The 19,465-nt window shown below is 33.9% G+C and overlaps 4 protein-coding genes across 7 annotated transcripts; all 4 read left to right on the forward strand.

Moving 5' to 3' along the window:
• The first annotated feature begins 3,393 nt into the window (after window positions 1-3,393).
• On the forward strand, window positions 3,394-8,357 carry LOC124433444 (cholinesterase-like). Of its 2 annotated transcripts, XM_046983213.1 has the most exons (10): window positions 3,394-3,524; window positions 4,236-4,302; window positions 4,533-4,646; window positions 4,914-5,060; window positions 5,165-5,304; window positions 5,749-5,905; window positions 6,075-6,292; window positions 6,804-7,403; window positions 7,528-7,631; window positions 8,011-8,357. In XM_046983213.1, the coding sequence occupies exons 1-10, from the start codon at window positions 3,522-3,524 to the stop codon at window positions 8,237-8,239; spliced, it is 1,779 nt and encodes a 592-aa protein (XP_046839169.1). In that variant the 5' UTR covers window positions 3,394-3,521; the 3' UTR covers window positions 8,240-8,357. The 2 variants fall into 2 exon arrangements, with proteins under 2 accessions (XP_046839169.1, XP_046839170.1); XM_046983214.1 differs by lacking the exon at window positions 4,533-4,646 and having other exon boundaries at window positions 3,421-3,524.
• A 796-nt stretch (window positions 8,358-9,153) lies between these two features.
• LOC124447923 lies at window positions 9,154-10,722 on the forward strand. Of its 2 annotated transcripts, none has more exons than XM_046998923.1 (2): window positions 9,154-9,734; window positions 10,132-10,722. In XM_046998923.1, exons 1-2 carry the CDS (start codon window positions 9,229-9,231, stop codon window positions 10,343-10,345), a joined length of 720 nt encoding a protein of 239 aa, XP_046854879.1. In that variant the 5' UTR covers window positions 9,154-9,228; the 3' UTR covers window positions 10,346-10,722. The 2 variants fall into 2 exon arrangements, with proteins under 2 accessions (XP_046854879.1, XP_046854884.1); XM_046998928.1 differs by having other exon boundaries at window positions 9,154-9,714; window positions 10,132-10,222.
• Window positions 10,723-10,903: 181 nt separating this feature from the next.
• LOC124447907 lies at window positions 10,904-12,899 on the forward strand. Of its 2 annotated transcripts, XM_046998911.1 has the most exons (5): window positions 10,904-11,519; window positions 11,911-12,182; window positions 12,321-12,372; window positions 12,457-12,594; window positions 12,760-12,899. In XM_046998911.1, the coding sequence occupies exons 1-5, from the start codon at window positions 11,343-11,345 to the stop codon at window positions 12,853-12,855; spliced, it is 735 nt and encodes a 244-aa protein (XP_046854867.1). In that variant the 5' UTR covers window positions 10,904-11,342; the 3' UTR covers window positions 12,856-12,899. The 2 variants fall into 2 exon arrangements, with proteins under 2 accessions (XP_046854867.1, XP_046854861.1); XM_046998905.1 differs by having other exon boundaries at window positions 12,321-12,594.
• Window positions 12,855-17,900, forward strand: LOC124447888 (protein PFC0760c-like). Its single transcript, XM_046998884.1, has 3 exons — window positions 12,855-12,992; window positions 13,568-13,773; window positions 14,026-17,900. The coding sequence occupies exon 3, from the start codon at window positions 14,096-14,098 to the stop codon at window positions 17,867-17,869; it is 3,774 nt and encodes a 1,257-aa protein (XP_046854840.1). The 5' UTR covers window positions 12,855-12,992; window positions 13,568-13,773; window positions 14,026-14,095; the 3' UTR covers window positions 17,870-17,900.
• Window positions 17,901-19,465: the final 1,565 nt, after the last annotated feature.

A 19,465-nucleotide genomic window follows, 5' to 3' on the forward strand; every position in this document is an offset into this window, starting at 1 on the left:
TTTCTAAAAGTGATAAGAATGGTATTATCTCTGCATCATTGCTTGCTGGTCCAAAAATGTCCGGAAAAACTAGTTTATTATTTGAAATGGCGTTTCATTTTGCAGAAAACGGCGAGTACGTGCTCTTCATAGGATCGAAAAGTTATACTAAACTACCTTTCTTCGTAAACGGACGAGAACAGCCAAGCTCTGCTCCCTTGAAACGGATAAAAATTACGTATTTACCAAATTATGACGATTTGATAAAGTATTTTGCAAATCCTCCTATATCAAAAGAAACGACTGATGAGATAGCTAATCCGTACAGATGCATTTTGGTGGATGATTTTGACAAATATTTTCAAAATAATGGAGGCAGCTTCGAAGATATCAAGAAGCTATCTAAATGCATAGCTTACATGGTAGACGCGTTGAGCTTTTGGTAATAATGAATTTATTTACAGTTGAATGGTGTGGTACAATACTTACATTTAAATGGTTGTATGACATCATGATGAAGGAGCCTAGTTTCAAATCATAAGGATATGCTTGCTGGAATATTTTGGAATATTTGTTTAACTTGTAGTCAATGATAAATACATACTATCATACAATATTTCTTCTGTTTTTCATCCTTCTTCGGTTTGTTCAGGGTCATATCATTCTTCTGGCCAGCTTCCTTCTGTAGGCCTTCCTTCTTTATAACTCTAAATCTTATTGAAACCTTGATACTTTTTCTGATTGATTTTAGGAAAAATAGTGAAAAGACCTTGTGTCTTATGTCATACTTGTTGAAAATACTTGTGACGGTTGAAAGGTTATTGAACATCGAAACATTTCGCACTCTCAAGACAACATCAGACAATATTAAATTACAAAAAATGTGGAGTATTTTTACTTTACTTATATATACTTTTGTATTTGATAGCACTTTACAACACTGCCTTTAATATTTAGTACGGTTTAATTTTTACATTACAGTCAATTTTATATTAGTTTAACATCTACAGTGCTTCCCTCCTTTCCAAGTTCATATTTTATCCATTCCAATAATAAATAGCTTTTAATTCTAATTTTGTTGGCATTATGCTTGTTTGATATTCAAACTTGACAACAAAACATTGATGTTTTTTTTCTAATAAAAACGTGCAAAGAAAAGCGGTACGACGAGGGAATAATCTACATCATCTAACCATCTCTGAGCTAAGTATGAGGCTACATCAATGTCTCTCCATATTCGGTCAATACCGGAATTTTCCAAGACTGTGCAATTTCTAAATTTTTTAATCATCAAAACGAATCCTGTACACGTCAGTATTTCCATGTTGTATGTTTTCTTTCAAAAATGTCCACATTTACTTCCGTTTACTTGTCATTTATCTGTGACATAGAATTATAATGAATATTTGTCATTTGTGAATGAAATATCCAACATATTTGGTATTTATGTTCACAGCAAGCTAAAATATTTGATGTCTGCAGAAATAATTTGCACCTTCCCTCGCATTTTTGCGAACAGGAAAACTATAATTCGTGACATATTGCGTACTAACTTTTTCCGCTTTGCACACACATCAAATATTTATCCTTTATTGACCCTCTCGTTGAATAAGTCCACGACGATCGTGATGCTCAACTCACTGGAAAATTGTAAATAGTCGAAAATATATGTGCTTGTCCTTGGCATATTTTGTATCCACCTTTTGGTGTTTTTAAACGCTACCTCGAATAAGGTTCTCACTTAAAAAAAAATTGTTCTTTGTTTGTTTGTGGCGGTACAATGATGGGGGCTGTGTAAGCAAAGCGTTGGTGACACTTTTCAGTTTGGGTGGTAAAGTTAACGGTGTCAACTATTTAAAATATATTTGTATTGTAAGTATTGGATGAAAATTGATCCTTGACACAATTTCTGCAATGTATAGCCACATTTTAACAATACGTGATTATAAAGAATTATAAACTAAGTAGGATTGATGTGAAAAAGAGAGCATTTGCAAAATGATCGCAACTTTTGTCGACAAATATCCCTTGAAGCGTTGCTCCATAGACAGTGAAATCTGAGAAGTTGTCTCCTTTATGACTTTGTACAGTCCTCAAAAAACGACAAATACATTTTTAAATTACGAATGCTTTTATTTTGAAGCTTTCCATAACTAATCAGGTTCAAATTTATCAGGTTACGGACGTATCATTCATCATGTTCTAATTCATCACATTCTTATTCAATTATGTTGTAATTCATCTTCTAGCTAATCACGTTTTTAAGTCAATCATCCAAAACAAGATTTGGCATTTTCAAGACAAGATTTGACTTCACTTGTCTCTTTCAAAGCATGTTCTTCATCTTTGCTTGAATATGTATAGTGTGAACGCACTGACTCTGGAGTTGTCAGGTCTATTCAGAAAAGTAATGTTGATTCAATTATTGAACATTAACAACTATTTATCCTTGTTTTATTGTCGAAATTCAACATAAAACTGTAGGCTGAAAACTCGTGATTTTGAAGCACTTCAATGTGCAGGCATTGAAAACATCAGTTTGTTGATAATTTATGGTTATCATTCATTGCTTCAATTAAACAGACCAAGCAAACAAAAGCATCGCTATGATGGTAATGAACTAGTCATTGATCAAATCAAGATTACAATCAACATTTTATCTTACTAACTACAGAGTTTTATTAATCAGATTCTTTCACATTAGTTCTAATACATCACTTTCCAATTCATCAGGTTCCGACTCATCACTTCTATTCATCATGTTCTAAATTTTAAGGCCCCGTTTACACTATATCGGATTGCTATAGTAGCAGGTTGAATATTCTTTGTATTAAAAGGCAGTGACATTGTTCAACGTCAGAAACACAATCAAATCGACTAATTCTATTAGCTTAATAAGCTTTTACTCCGAACAGTTAACCCTTTAAATCAAATGAAGATGTCGTGATGAGCGAATCCGGTATAGTGTAAACGCAGCCTAATTTGTCATGTTTAATTTGTTGCTTTATTCATCATGTTGTAATCCTGATCATCAAATTTGTCATGTTATAAGTTTCCTTCGAATTTGTTATGTTACAATTGATCTTCTTATTTATGTGTAGTGTGAACGCATTGACTGTGAAGTTGTCGAGTTTATTCAGTAATGTATGTTTTTACCGTTAAAAAGATTGTTTAACTTTAGATTTAGCGTTTTGTTACAGAATTCAATTGAGCCTGATGAAAACATTTAACAATCTTTTAATTTCTCTACAATTTTAGGGTTCTACATCACCATAATCATGCATAGAGCGAAATACTTCAATGTGCAGGCATTGGAAACATCAACTTATTTACCATTTTTTGTAATCATTCAACTAAAACAGACCAAGGAAACGAAAGTATAGCTAATGGTAAAGAACCAATCAGTGATCAGGATGATTGTATCATCATCTTTCATAAGATTCACCTTAACGTTGTCGTGATCATTCCACTCTGCGGGCTTGGACAGTGAAAACGAAATATTTCTTCAGAGTTTTTGTCACATTGAAACCACAGTTAGAAAGATGGTATGTTTTTCTTTCATTTTTTATTCCTTTGCATTTTGCTTTGAAGATTTTTTTCTATCTTTACTCACAACCATGACAATTTTTATTGTGTTTAAAAAATGTTTTTTTAAATGTTGTTATCAATGACAAATGTCCTTTAACTATTCTGCGTTCGTCTATTTTTTTACTTTAGTTTTATTTGATTTTGTGCTTTGGAAAGCAAAATGTTTTTCTTTTAGACGTGACTTGGTTTTCTTTTGCTTACCAATAAACATTGAATAATATATAATAGATAAACAAGACATTTCTATTCTTTAAGCCAATAGCACGAAGCGAATTTTTCCAGCCATTTTGTATAAACCGTCCCTTGTAACCACATAGCTAAAATGGACAATATAATGCTTAGTGTAATGTAAACAATAATAATTCAAAGATAAGATGAACTTAAAAAGCTCTGATGCATATAGCATAAATATTGCTGCAAAACATAAACTTGGTGTCATCTTTTTCAATTGTACTTGTGAATAACATGAAAAGACAAACCAGACTTATTATTGTAAAATAGCTCCTTGTAAAAGCTTGAGGTGTGACTGATATTGTTAGATACGATATGGCTAGCCATATGTGAACATTGCTTCGTGTTTAACTTCTTTATTAGTATATAGTTGATGTTCTTTATTGAAACTATTTTCTAAACTAACTGCTAACACGATAATTAATTTTCTTATATAGTACAGCAAGCTTATTCTTCTGCTGGTCATCATTCATATCAGCACAATTGACTCAAAGTCTACAAATGGTAATAACATGCATGGTATATAGAGAGTAGGAAGATCGGAGCCCTGTAGACACTAGACTGGGATATATTGGGATATATAAGGACTCGTGTTATAAAATCAGATAACTCTAGATGAAAATACTAGACCGCAGTACATAAGATCCAAAACTTACATTTCATGCAGTATACCAAAGAGGGACTACATTGTGAAATCCAAATTGTTTAATATTTATCGCTTATATTTACTACAGCATTTAGAATGAAAAAAGACAATGAAAGATACTTCGTGCAAGATTACTTCATAAGCAGTCTCTTCCGCAAAAGAAAATCTTCTATTTCGACTGCCAAACCTGATGATTCACTTGGTAAACTTAATATTTCATGAATTTACCATACGAAAATTTTTACTAGAGCACTTTCAGAAACATTCACCATGATTTCTTTGCTTGAATTGATTTTGAGTGATAAACGTTGTAAACAACAACACTCTAGATAGACAAATTTTATAAATTTTAACATCATGCAGGTCAATTCTGCTAAAGGAGTATATATAAATATAATGACTGAAGTTCCAATATTTAATCACTCTTCATATATTGAATGGGGTATAATGCGATATATTTTCGTTATAGTTGTTGAGACAAACGCTGGAAAAGTTCAAGGTTTTATAGAGAACTCCAGTTTCCCTGGTAAAAGGATACAGAAATTCCTTAACATACCATATGCTGAGCCACCAGTACGATTTGAAAAAGCCAAAGAAATAAAGAAACGTTGGGATGGTAAAGATTGAAGAATTTATTCCGTGTTTTTTATGTGTTACAATTTATCGCGTTCAAAGTTATCAAAATTATATTCATCATATCGCTTTTTCTAATTTTTACAGATAAAGTTTACAACTTAAATCCAAAAAAAGCAATATCATGTCTACAGAAAGATAATTTCCCTTACTTCGACGAAACCGAGGATTGTTTAATACTCAATGTTTGGACACCACATCCCAGGCCTAAAAACGCCTCAGTGATGGTATGATATGATGTAATAAAATTGAAAAATATTTATATCAAATTTATTTAAAAAATAGAAACAACACACAACGCCTGCGCGGATTGGTTCATATCTGTGTTTGCAATGGCTTGTGTAAATCAATGTGAGCTGGACCAATTACATTAATCAAACCATCAATCAAAGAGAATGTGCAAGTCAATCAATAATACACATTAAAGGATAAAGTAAAACGTTTGTTTTAAGTTTATTTTTTACATGATTTAATTAGTGAATAAAATAAAAGATATTTGTCGTGTTTGCATTGACTTATGCAAACCTCGGAGACGTTTGTGGAACTCTCGAGCCGGTGTAAACCTTTGACCTTCAATCTGGAACTTGCATTGATCTGTTCTCAAATTGTCCCTAAGTCTCCTCGGTTTTTATTGAGAGACATTTAAATTTGAAGTATATTTATTTGTCTAGGTCTTCATTCATGGTGGTGCATTCAAATATGGTAGTTCGCACGAATATCGTTATTCTGGTTCAAATTTTGTTGCAATGGGAGACGTTATATTGGTGACTCTTAACTACAGAGTGAGTGTTTTTGGTTTTCTGTCAGATCCGGAAAAGGGAATCAAAGGTAATCGAATATCATTGACATATTTTAACAAACAAATATTAAACCTCGACAAAGTTAATAATAAAGTCAACAACTTTTGTAAATACTTGGTTTAATGTCACGTATAAATAATAAAAGAATAATTGTGCCGTATTACAAAAAAACTAAAATCTACCATTTTCAACCACAGGTAATCTTGGTCTGTTTGACCAACGGTTGGCCATGAAATGGGTGAAGAAAAACATCGCAGCATTTGGTGGTAATCCTGACGCAATCACATTGTTTGGGGAAAGTGCAGGATCAGTATGTGTTTCTGCTCATACCTTATCTCCAGAAAGCTGGGATTATTTTGATCGCGCAATACTGGAAAGTGGTAACATGCTTATGTATTGGTCATTATCAACTGAGGTAAGGGAAGAAATCTATGATTCTCATTGAGACATCTAGTAACCAGGCAAGCAGGTTTGTCATAGTTACACGTGGTGATTAAATCTTTATTGAAGCTAATGCAGAGCGATTTTCTTAAATAGCCATCTGACAATATTGACTCAACAACCGCCAATACTATTCGTTAAATAAGGAAGTGACAAAGAAAATAAAAAAAACAACATTCAGTTTAGTTAATAACTAAGATTAGGTTTTAGGGGATGTTTTGATCGTGTTATAATCTACTGGAAAGTGGTAACATGTTTATGTATTGGACAATGAGGTTTGTAGGAAAACTGTGATATCAACCACTGCATGCATCAAATATTTATTGTATTTCCTATCATGTTGTATTTAAATGCATTAAAAGTTGCTTTGCGGTATTATTTACTAAATTAGAAAAATCATGTTTGAAATTAAAGTTTTCAGAGAAAAGTGCAACGTGATTTAAAACTAGCATATTTTTACGCACAATATTGTTGATTCTTTTTAGAAAGATAACAAAATTAAAACTATGGAATTTCTCCAAATTGTCGGCTGCGACAACAGTGCGAATACAAAAAAATGTTTGCAAGAAAACGTCACTTTAGAGACATTTGAAAAGTACCTAAATAGAAAAGTGGATTTCATGTTCACACCAGATGTTGACGGTGACTTTTTCAAAGATCATCCTCGATTCCTGTTTACACAGGGTAAAGGAAAGCCATGTCCCATGATTTTTGGCACGCTCAAAGATGAAATGTTCTTTACCACTTCTTTCATCCTCAGTAACACAAGAAATATCACCGAGATCAGTACAACATTTAACGAAACTCTTCGTGAAACATTAAGTCACCATCCCCGTTTTTACGAAGTCGCCCAAAAACTTTATTTATCCGAATGCACGCCGTCGTTTACTGAAGCCTACCGACCCTTGGTCAATTTCCTAACAGACTGGGCATTCACGTGTCCAGAAAAGGAAGAATCACTTCTCCGAGTAAGAATTTTTCCAGAACAACCTGTTTATGTTTTCCAGTATGCATACGCAACAGCAGTACCAGGTACTTATCCCACAGGAACGTTTGGCTTTGCAGCACACGGACTTGATTTAGCTGTAAGTTGAAAAATGTTTTGAAAATGCAAAATTCTCCGGTCTCTCTTGTAACTTACCATTACTGACCGTTGCATTACATTCTTTTGTGAAATACGGCTCACACTTATTTCTTACCCTTATTTAGTCCGTATTTGGTGTTCCTTTCAAAAAAGAGCTTCCGTATTCTGATGAAGATAACACACTGTCTGCTAGAATGATTTTATACTTCACTAATTTTGCAAAAACTGGGTAAGTTTATACAACTATTGAATACTCTAGTGCATGCATTTGTATAAACTAAAGAAACTAAACTTTTATAACCTTGTACTTGTACTTAAGTATTGTGTAGTACAGTGACGTAGCCAGCTCTGGAAGTTTGGTCGTACTATGTAACTATTTAGGTGTTCACTTCACTCTTTGTAAACACAACAGATTTATAGAGAAATGAATAATAACAATGATTTGAAATTTACATAGCACGACCAAATTTACAGATTGGCTACGTGTGGTACAATACTTTTGTTTTATGATCAAGGAGCTACAGAGAAAAATATTAGACTGAAGTTTATACAATTCATGTTTCACTCAATATTTTATTTTTCATTATAATTTTGGCGTTTCTTTACAGAGATCCAAACTCGCCTCTATCTAAACTACCGAAGGATTTTAAAATTTATACCACACCGGATCACGCCAACTTTTCACTTCCTCATTGGCCACCTCATACCATAGAAAAAGAAGAGTATTTGGATTTTGAAAGCTTAGAAAAGATGGAAGTGAAATATGAATTACGCCAAAAATACTGCGAATTTTGGGATACCCCTTTGTATGCTTTACATAGATCAACGTATTTTTAGTTCTTTTTTATTGTTTAAACTTTGGGATCTTACATAAATATGAACATTATCGTGTTTCGTGTTAATGACATAAACATTTGATGTCTTGCAAATAAAATTTTTTCATTGTTCACTTCTATTTTATAGTCGGTTTACAATCTTGTTGTTGAAATATTCACCATTAGCCATGTTTATTTACTGCTATAGATCACTAGGGGGGAGGAGAGGGGAGGGGTGCAGGAAAGGCTGTATTACAATGTGCCACGCAGTTAAGCGAAAACAATATTCATTAGGCTTTTCGAACAAGAAGCGAATCCAGCTCAAATTTTTACTCCTGGGTTTTCTGCTGTGCGCAAATATTTTGAGTTCACTCTCTAGAAAACATAAAATAAATTTTCTAAAGAAATTGATGACAATCGCCACAGCAAATCTTCCATCTTGATGTATTACTCCATCTGTTCCTACAAATAGCCAACAACAATCACGAAAATTGGCATATGTATAAAAAATGACATTACACTTCGAAAGCCACAAAGTAATCACCAAAATGTAATTTAAACTAAGCTGACTAAATGAAATCTTATCAAATTTGAAGCACCCCATCTCCACATCCTGACAAAGATCATTCTTGATCATCTCTGATCATATGTTTCATCCTGTTGATTTATTCTCGATTAATTCTGGATTATAAACATTCTTTTGTTCATTCATAATTGACATTTTCCTATTGAACTATGCGCCATAAACAGAAGCTTGTTGTTATATTGTACGTACGAAGCATATGAAGCCCTCCCAAGAACTATTAACTTACCGCAACTATATGACTTTTACAACGACGTAATTATAACTCATGATGTTTCTGCTTTCGTGCAATCCACGCACACAACACGCGTGGCGTCGTTGTCATAACTGCAGAAAGACCGCCATTTTTGGCTTCATTTTCTACTTTCATTATTTTGATGAGTTTCTTTTACCTTCCAGTGTTATTCATTTACTAATTATGCTATCTGATGATGGAAGCAATGCAATCTCATTGTCTTTTAAATGATATGCTTCATTTAAAAGGAGATTTTATGATGACTTCATTGTCGAATGTTTCTAAACGTGATAAGAATGGTATAATCTCTGCATCATTGCTTGCTGGTCCAAAAATGTCCGGAAAAACTAGTTTATTATTTGAAATGGCGTTTCATTTTGCAGAAAACGGCGAGTACGTGCTCTTCATAGCATCGAAAAGTTATACTAAACTACCTTTCTTCGTAAACGGACGAGAACAGCCAAGCTCTGCTGTGTTGAAACGGATAAAAATTATGTATTTAACAAATTACGACGATTTGATAAAGTATTTTGCAAATATTCCTTTATCGAAAGAAACGACTGATGAGATAGCTAATCCTTGCAGACACATTTTGGTGGATGATTTTGACAAGTATTTTCAAAATAATGGAGGCCGCTTTGAAGATATTAAGAAGTTATCTAAATGCATATCTTACATGGTAGACGCGTTGAGCTTTTGGTAATAATGAAATTTATTTACAGTTGAATGGTGTGGTACAATACTTACATTTAAATGGTTGTATGACATCATGATGAAGGAACCTAGTTTCAAATCATAAGGATATGCTTGCTGGAATATTTTGGAATATTTGTTAAACTTGTAGTCGCATTTAATAAACACGACAAGTTTTTTAAAATAGACATGTTTCGACGTCTCGAAACATAGTGCTTTTACAAAATTATGGAAACTTGTAGTCAATGACAAATACATACTATCATACAGTATTTCTTCTGTTTTTCATCCTTCTTCAGTTTGTTCAGGGTCATTCTTCTGGCCAGCTTCCTTCTGTAGGCATTCCTTCTTTTCTAACTCTAAATCTCACTGAAACCTTGACCCTTTTTCTGATTTATTTTAGGAAAAATAGTGAAAAGGCCATGTCTTCTATCCTACTTGTTGAAAATACTTGTGAAAATGTTTTGGACCATGAAAAGTTAAGTTTCTATAAGCATTGGATAAGAGAATATTTATTTATACAACCTTCATTGGGATCATTATTTCAAATACAATCAATGGAACTTGAACATTCTAACGAATGTTTCTCTTTGTCAAATAAATTTTTATTACATTGATGGAAATTCAATCAAGCTGCACTTTGGCGATTTGCCTCAGTGAAAAGGATGAATGAAAAATAATGTTAGGGGTGATGCAGGAACCTTTTTTTAAGCCAAAGTCATTGTTGTATTTGCCTCAATTTCGTTTCACGTTTTTCAAAAGTAAAAGTTTTAATGAGATGCAATTTTGCATGTGTTATAAGTCATATATATTATGCGTATTCTTGACATGTACAAACGTCTACATTATAAGGCAGGTGCTTCGGTGAACAATTAAGTTTATTGCAAATTATAGCACGAAGCTTTAAGATGATTCGCTGTGGATGCATTTGTTTAAAGTCAGCAACATATTGTAACTATGTACCTCAACAAATGTTCAACTTATGGATAACTTATTTCATGTTGCATCAAGGTTTTTGTCTTTTTTAAACAAGAGTAAAGTCTCACGTAGTGGAAATTGCTCGATGACAAATCATACGTTATTTCGTCAAAAGGACCGGTAAATGATCTGAAAAATCTTTAACGCAAAAAAATATTCCATAGGCTTCTTTAGAAAAATGATCCTAAACAGTAGATGATACGGTGTTTCGTCCTCGTTAAAGTGCAGTATTTCTTGAAAAGCTATTTCAAGAAATGATTATTTGAAATAGTGAAAAGTTTAGTTGTTTAATAATATATGAATTTACAATCGGTTGCCTAGAGAGCATCGTGTAGGCAAATCATCACGGCGTTATATTTGAAAACGACAACTATTAAGAACCGTGTATAATCATAGTAATGGAGAATTAAGCGATCGCTTCGACTAGCTTTGATTGAACGCAAGAAAATTTACGACGTTTCTTGTGAAAATTATCAGCTGTTTCAAGGAGCTTCGTAAATTTAATTTAGTTATACTAAGTGTATATTTAAGGACTTGGTTATTACTCGACGCGTGAGATAGTCGCGTATGTAGCTACGAAAACTTTTGTTTCAAGTTGCTTAACAGTTGGAATAAAAAAAGAGGCGTTGTTTTGCAATGTCGACTTTTGAAGAGGAAAAGGATGTAAGAGACCTCGTTTTGTTGAATGCTGAAATGCAAACAATTTGGAACAAGAAAGAGTGCGAAGTTCGCGATGTTTTAGAAAAATTCTCAGCTTATCGTGCGGCTGTCGACTCTGATGCTAAGGAAAAGGACGAACTTTTTGTTGAAGAGGTATATTGTATCAAAACGATGCAAGTTTACCCACTTATTTTTTCTTTTGATTGTATAAGTAACAGCTGTGTACAAGAGTTTGTAGCAAATAATGCTCTTTTCTTTTCTTGTGATGAAAATGCTACTACATAGCTGTAGCTACGTATCTTCATTACATCAGTCTTGCATTTTCACGATATCATGAGCCAGTTAAATGATAACCAGTGGATTTTGATTCTCATTTCAAAATATTCTTGGTGTGAATCATGGCAAATAATTTTAAAATGGGAGAATAACGAAAACATCATTGCCTAAATTGGGTTGGCTCGTTCAATAAACGAAATTTTAATTATAATCGGCGAGCAATTTTTATAATTGTTTCACTAACACTTTTCTTTTCTTGTATTTCAAGATAGGCAAACGAGAGAAAACGATCAAAGATCTTGAATTGAAAATAGTTATTCTACAAGATGAAATGTGTCGACAAAATGAAACATTTAAGGCCTTCATCGCCGACGTTCAAACTGCTGAGAAAGATTACATACAGCAGCTTGTGGATGTAATACAGATCGTTCAAGGTTTATCAGATTCTTTGGATAAATCCTCAGCTCAAATTATCTGTCATAATATCAGAGTTCAAATTGAGACTTTTGTTGCTAAATTCAAGGAAAGAGATTATAGAAGGTAATTTATGATTTTATTAACAAAAGGATGCACCGTTGATGTCAAAAAACAAAATTTGATGGAGGACGCGTCTTTACAGTATAAACAACAGCTAGCTATAGTTTGAGTTTCTTTTTTATAAATGTCTCTGCCACATAGATATATCAATTGCTGTGATGATAATGGATCTGAATTAAAGTCTGCAGATAAAGTAAAAACGAACACTCTGACAAACACTTTCTTATCGTCTTCAATGGATGAAGTTAAAGGTTTCTCTCTTATTTCTTCACCTGAGGGAGAACAACTGGAGAATTTCTATTCTGAAGACGTCTTTGGTCAAGATGGCAACATACTTTCTTTGGAGCAGTTTTCATCTGATATTTTTAGTTTTGTCTCAACTAAAACGTCCAATAACGAGCATCTTGACCACGAGGTAAGGCATGACCTGAGCGCAAGTAAAGTTTAGGAGATTTATTGGGATAAACATATTTCCTAGTTAAAGCAGGGGCTCAAAATGACAATAAGAGAATGGTCCTTTCTATTGCAAAAGGAAAACTGTGCAGCTATATACACTAATGTAAAGTTCTGTCGTTTTTAGATTTCTGAAGAAGACTTTTCAAAACTTTCGAATGAAGTCGATTCTTTTGAGAACGACTTTTGCAACTGGACTCCATTAACAAACAGGCAGTTGTGAAGCTATTTGAAGAGCATCGGGAAAGATATCGGCTCACTTTAACGGAGAAGAATAATGAAATTCAACATTGGATTCGGAAGTACAAACGGGATACTGAGGTATTACAAGGTATTTTGGAAGAACAAGAACGAGTTGAGGTGTGTATTGCTTTGTGTATAATGATATTGTGATGAAATCTTTCAACTGCTCTCAAAATGCTTACATTTACAGTTCATCAAAATAAAATTTTGCCACCAGAAATTTTTTTTACAAGTAAAATTTTGTTTTTGAGCGTCTTTGAATACTGTTTTTTGTGCGTCAAAATACATGGAAGAGTCATATTTTTGACTTTGCTTATTATGTTTATCCATTTAACTCTATATACTCGTAATTTTGGTTATTTGATTCAAGTACATTGAAAATTATGAAAATTAGCAGTTAGTATTTTAGTATTAAGATAATATAAACTACGTTATGCCACCAAAGGCTTTTACAAGAAAACCAAGCATTGACTGATGTTTCTCGTCCAATTCTTAATGTAAAAGAGAGTTTAAAGAAGAAATGCGAAGGAACTTTTAGAAATTTAAAAACAATAGTTTCTAGGAGTGTGGTATTTTTAAAACAAATCAAAATCGCAAAGGAAATTACCATGCAAAAATTTCAAAATTGGCTTAAACAAAAATTGGTCTTAATGCATGTAAACATTCATTTTCTTATTCTCGATTTTTTGTAGTCTGAAAATCGTGACTCGATAACTCAGCTTCAAAGTGAGATAAATAAGTTGCAACAGAGAAACAAGTTTCTAGAGTCAGAGGTTGAATCGGCCAAAGAACAAGGCGAAGTTGATGTCTGTCTATTAAAGGAAAGATTTCAAAAAGACTTGACGTCTCAACTTCGAAGACAGAGTCGATCATTTTTGGTTGCCGAGGAGAGTGTAAGGTATGTACGGATTTCTATATTCAGTCATCGTAACTTATTATGAAGATGTAAATTGAAACTTATGAAGAAGCATGTTTTAACATACCATCAATGGTGTATATAAGGACTCTAGTTTCATCATCAGATCACTCCTGATGAAGACACTAGATTGGATTATCTAAGAACTCAATATAACACTTCCGATGAAAACGTGTGAATTGGGTTAGTGCGTAAATTTCATGTGACACTTTATTGTTCTCTCTTTTCAACTAGAAATGAACTTACTGAATTGGGAGAAAAATATAATGAGCTGGAAAAGCAAAATCAACAACTTCATCAACAAATGGAAGAGCAACGTGACGAAATAAAGTCATGCCTGACGGGAATTCTTTGTCTTTCTGATGGTGAAAACACCCTTTCCTTGCCAGACGTTCTTGCTTTGTTACAAAACGTTTTAATGGAGAATAAGCGCACTATAGAAGAGCTTATGGAACAAGTGAATGAATATAAACAGGTGAGAGAGAAATTGCGTTCGCCAGATATCGTCGAGGAATATTGTGATGATAACAGTGATGATAACACTGATGATAGACAGAAGGATTATTACCACCACTGTAGACGAGCAAAATGGCAACGTGTCGTTAGAGTAAGTTATGATTTGGTTGGCGACGATTTAGAACCAGAAAACCAACTAAAAATGGACGGGTTTTTGAAACCTTTAGAAGTTGATCCGTGTCTACAAAGGAAAAAACATTCACTTAAAGATAGTTTGGAACTTGCCGACGAACAGCTTGACCATTTACATCGACTTAGTCGTCAAGGATTTAATTCTCTTGAAACGTTAGGTGAAGATAGCTTTGAGGAGATTTATCTGGATGATCAGATTATTGAAAGTGATAGTTTCACGGAGTCAATTACTTCTGACAATAATCGTACTGAAGAAGAAAAAGAATGGGACAAACAATGCGAAAGGAATCATGGCTATAAACAAGTTTTAACTTCTAATGTCCAAGTAAGTCCAAGATTGTTTAAACAATTGTCCTTGGTGTCTCAACCTGATCTTAATCCTACAAATGAAGAATTGGAAATTATCAATAATGAAACAGGGGGTTGTGTTAACTCAGAAAAAAAGGATACCGAAAATGACGAAGTTGATGCCATGATTGTTAGAAACGAACAAAGCATCAAAAATGCTGTTGATAACGATAAAGATATCGACAACAAAGATAAAGATGAAATACATATGATAAATCTATATGGGTCTCTTGTTGATCAGCAGTTTGGTGGCGTCAATTTTATAGGAACGAATGATGGTGGTGCTATTTCATTTGATCATTGTGCTCGATATGATGTTAAGGATAATCAAAGAACTATAGAAGAGGGGTTTCCCAATGGAATACCTAAGGTTATCCTTCAGAAGGATCGTAACCATAATTTTCATGATCTTGTTGGTCAAGACCATCTTACTTTGAAACAAGATATGATTGACCAAGGTAATTACCATCCATCTCAACATGGTAATGAAACTCATCATATTGATGATAATGACGAAGATTCTTGTAGAAATGACGACAATTCCTGTGATCTTAATCGAAATTATTTCACGAAAGACGTCAAATCTGATTGTTCACATCCTGAAATTGTTGTTGATAACGTCAAATTTGATGATTCATATCCCAATGCTGTGGTTGATAACGTCAAATCTGATGATTCATATCCCAATGTTGTAGTTGATAACGTCAAATCTGATGATTCATATCCCAATGTTGTAGTTGATAACGTCAAATCTGATGATTCATATCCCAATGTTGTAGTTGATAACGTCAAATCTGATGATTCATATCCCAATGTTGATAACGTCAAATCTGATGATTCATATCCCAATGCTGTGGTTGATAACGTCAAATCTGATGATTCATATCCCAATGTTGTAGTTGATAACGTCAAATCTGATGATTCATATCCCAATGTTGTGGTTGATAACGTCAAATCTGATGATTCATATCCCAATGTTGTGGTTGATAACGTCAAATCTGATGATTCATATCCCAATGTTGTAGTTGATAACGTCAAATCTGATGATTCATATCCCAATGCTGTGGTTGATAACGTCAAATCTGATGATTCATATCCCAATGTTGTTGTTGATAACGTCAAATCTGATGATTCATATCCCAATGTTGTGGTTGATAACGTCAAATCTGATGATTCATATCCCGATCCTTTGGTTGATAACGTCAAATCTGATGATTCATATCCCGATCCTTTGGTTGATAACGTCAAATCTGATGATTCATATCCCAATGCTGTGGTTGATAACGTCAAATCTGATGATTCATATCCCAATCCTTTGGTTGATAACGTCAAATCTGATGATTCATATCCCAATGCTGTGGTTGATAACGTCAAATCTGATGATTCATATCCCAATGCTGTGGTTGATAACGTCAAATCTGATGATTCATATCCCAATGTTGTGGTTGATAACGTCAAATCTGATGATTCATATCCCAATGCTGTGGTTGATAACGTCAAATCTGATGATTCATATCCCAATGTTGTGGTTGATAACGTCAAATCTGATGATTCATATCCCAATGCTGTGGTTGATAACGTCAAATCTGATGATTCATATCCCGATCCTTTGGTTGATAACGTCAAATCTGATGATTCATATCCCAATGCTCGGTTTGATAACGTCAAATCTAATGATTCGTATCCCAATGTTGTAGTTGATAACGTCAAATCTGATGATTCATATCCTAATGTTGTAGTTGATAACGTCAAATCTGATGATTCATATCCCAATCCTCGGTTTGATAACGTCAAATCTAATGATTCATATCCCAATGTTGTGGTTGATAACGTCAAATCTGATGATTCATATCCCAATGTTGTGGTTGATAACGTCAAATCTGATGATTCATATCCCAATCCTTTGGTTGATAACGTCAAATCTGATGATTCATATCCCAATCCTTTGGTTGATAACGTCAAATCTGATGATTCATATCCCAATGCTGTGGTTGATAACGTCAAATCTGATGATTCATATCCCAATCCTTTGGTTGATAACGTCAAATCTGATGATTCATATCCCAATGTTGTGGTTGATAACGTCAAATCTGATGATTCATATCCCAATGTTGTGGTTGATAACGTCAAATCTGATGATTCATATCCCAATCCTTTGGTTGATAACGTCAAATCTGATGATTCATATCCCAATCCTTTGGTTGATAACGTCAAATCTGATGATTCATATCCCAATCCTTTGGTTGATAACGTCAAATCTGATGATTCATATCCCAATCCTTTGGTTGATAACGTCAAATCTGATGATTCATATCCCAATCTTTGGTTGATAACGTCAAATCTGATGATTCATATCCCAATCCTTTGGTTGATAACGTCAAATCTGATGATTCATATCCCAATCCTTTGGTTGATAACGTCAAATCTGATGATTCATATCCCAATGCTGTGGTTGATAACGTCAAATCTGATGATTCATATCCCAATCCTTTGGTTGATAACGTCAAATCTGATGATTCATATCCCAATGCTGTGGTTGATAACGTCAAATCTGATGATTCATATCCCAATGCTGTGGTTGATAACGTCAAATCTGATGATTCATATCCCGAACCTTTGGTTGATAACGTCAAATCTGATGATTCATATCCCAATGCTGTGGTTGATAACGTCAAATCTGATGATTCATATCCCAATCCTTTGGTTGATAACGTCAAATCTGATGATTCATATCCCAATGTTGTGGTTGATAACGTCAAATCTGATGATTCATATCCCAATCCTTTGGTTGATAACGTCAAATCTGATGATTCATATCCCAATTCTGTGGTTGATAACGTCAAATCTGATGATTCATATCCCAATGCTGTGGTTGATAACGTCAAACCTGATGATTCATATCCGAATCCTTTGGTTGATAACGTCAAATCTGATGATTCATATCCCAATGCTGTGGTTGATAACGTCAAACCTGATGATTCATATGCCAATCCTTTGGTTGATAACGTCAAATCTGATAATTCATATCCTAATGTTGTGGTTGATAACGTCAAATCCGATGATTCATATCCCAATTTTGTAGTTGATAACGTCAAATCTGATGATTCATATCCCAATGTTGTAGTTGATAACGTCAAATCTGATGATTCATATCCCAATGCTGTGGTTGATAACGTCAAATCTGATGATTCATATCCCAATCCTTTGGTTGATAACGTCAAATCTGATGATTCATATCCCAATCCTTTGGTTGATAACGTCAAATCTGATGATTCATATCCCAATGCTGTGGTTGATAACGTCAAATCTGATGATTCATATCCCAATGCTGTGGTTGATAACGTCAAATCTGATGATTCATATCCCAATCCTTTGGTTGATAACGTCAAATCTGATGATTCATATCCCAATCCTTTGGTTGATAACGTCAAATCTGATGATTCATATCCCAATCCTTTGGTTGATAACGTCAAATCTGATGATTCATATCCCAATCCTTTGGTTGATAACGTCAAATCTGATGATTCATATCCCAATGCTTTGGTTGATAACGTCAAATCTGATGATTCATATCCCAATGCTGTGGTTGATAACGTCAAATCTGATGATTCATATCCCAATGCTGTGGTTGATAACGTCAAATCTGATGATTCATATCCCAATCCTTTGGTTGATAACGTCAAATCTGATGATTCATATCCCAATGCTGTGGTTGATAACGTCAAATCTGATGATTCATATCCCAATGCTATGGTTGATAACGTCAAATCTGATGATTCATATCCCAATGCTGTGGTTGATAACGTCAAATCTGATGATTCATATCCCAATCCTTTGGTTGATAACGTCAAATCTGATGATTCATATCCCAATCCTTTGGTTGATAACGTCAAATCTGATGATTCATATCCCAATCCTTTGGTTGATAACGTCAAATCTGATGATTCATATCCCAATCCTTTGGTTGATAACGTCAAATCTGATGATTCATATCCCAATGCTTTGGTTGATAACGTCAAATCTGATGATTCATATCCCGAACCTTTGGTTGATAACGTCAAATCTGATGATTCATATCCCAATGCTTTGGTTGATAACGTCAAATCTGATGATTCATATCCCAATCCTTTGGTTGATAACGCCAAATCTGATGATTCATATCCCAATCCTTTGGTTGATAACGCCAAATCTGATAATTCATATCCCAATGCTGTGGTTGATAACGTCAAATCTGATGATTCATATCGCAATCCTTTGGTTTATAACGTCAAATCTGATGATTCATATCCCAATGCTATAGTTGATAACGTCAAATCCGATGATTCATATCCCAATGCTGTGGTTGATAACGTCAAATCTGATGATTCATATCCCGAACCTTTGGTTGATAACGTCAAATCTGATGATTCATATCCCAATGCTGTGGTTGATAACGTCAAATCTGATGATTCATATCCCAATCCTTTGGTTGATAACGTCAAATCTGATGATTCATATCCTAATGTTGTGGTTGATAACGTCAAATCCGATGATTCATATCCCAATCCTTTGGTTGATAACGCGAAATCTGATGATTCATATCCCAATTCTGTGGTTGATAACGTCAAATCTGATGATTCATATCCCAATCCTTTGGTTGATAACGTCAAATCTGATGATTTATATCCCAATGTTGTAT

This window comes from Xenia sp. Carnegie-2017, unplaced genomic scaffold (assembly GCF_021976095.1).
Source record: "Xenia sp. Carnegie-2017 unplaced genomic scaffold, XeniaSp_v1 HiC_scaffold_13, whole genome shotgun sequence".
NCBI classification, from domain to species: Eukaryota; Metazoa; Cnidaria; class Anthozoa; order Malacalcyonacea; family Xeniidae; genus Xenia; species Xenia sp. Carnegie-2017.

What these genes read in the sequence shown, in the direction of transcription:
- LOC124433444 (XM_046983213.1), top strand. An exon ending in CTAAAAACGCCTCAGTGATG is followed by an intron (nt 5,305 to 5,748) that starts GTATGATATGAT and finishes TTATTTGTCTAG; the next exon opens with GTCTTCATTCATGGTGGTGC. An exon ending in TCCGGAAAAGGGAATCAAAG is followed by an intron (nt 5,906 to 6,074) that starts GTAATCGAATAT and finishes TTTCAACCACAG; the next exon opens with GTAATCTTGGTCTGTTTGAC.
- LOC124447923 (XM_046998923.1), top strand. Translation starts at nt 9,229, where the DNA reads ATGATGGAAGCAATGCAATCTCATTGTCTTTTAAATGATATGCTTCAT. An exon ending in GTAGACGCGTTGAGCTTTTG is followed by an intron (nt 9,735 to 10,131) that starts GTAATAATGAAA and finishes GATTTATTTTAG; the next exon opens with GAAAAATAGTGAAAAGGCCA.
- LOC124447907 (XM_046998905.1), top strand. Translation starts at nt 11,343, where the DNA reads ATGTCGACTTTTGAAGAGGAAAAGGATGTAAGAGACCTCGTTTTGTTG. An exon ending in ACGAACTTTTTGTTGAAGAG is followed by an intron (nt 11,520 to 11,910) that starts GTATATTGTATC and finishes TTGTATTTCAAG; the next exon opens with ATAGGCAAACGAGAGAAAAC. An exon ending in AAGGAAAGAGATTATAGAAG is followed by an intron (nt 12,183 to 12,320) that starts GTAATTTATGAT and finishes TCTGCCACATAG; the next exon opens with ATATATCAATTGCTGTGATG.
- LOC124447888 (XM_046998884.1), top strand. Translation starts at nt 14,096, where the DNA reads ATGGAAGAGCAACGTGACGAAATAAAGTCATGCCTGACGGGAATTCTT.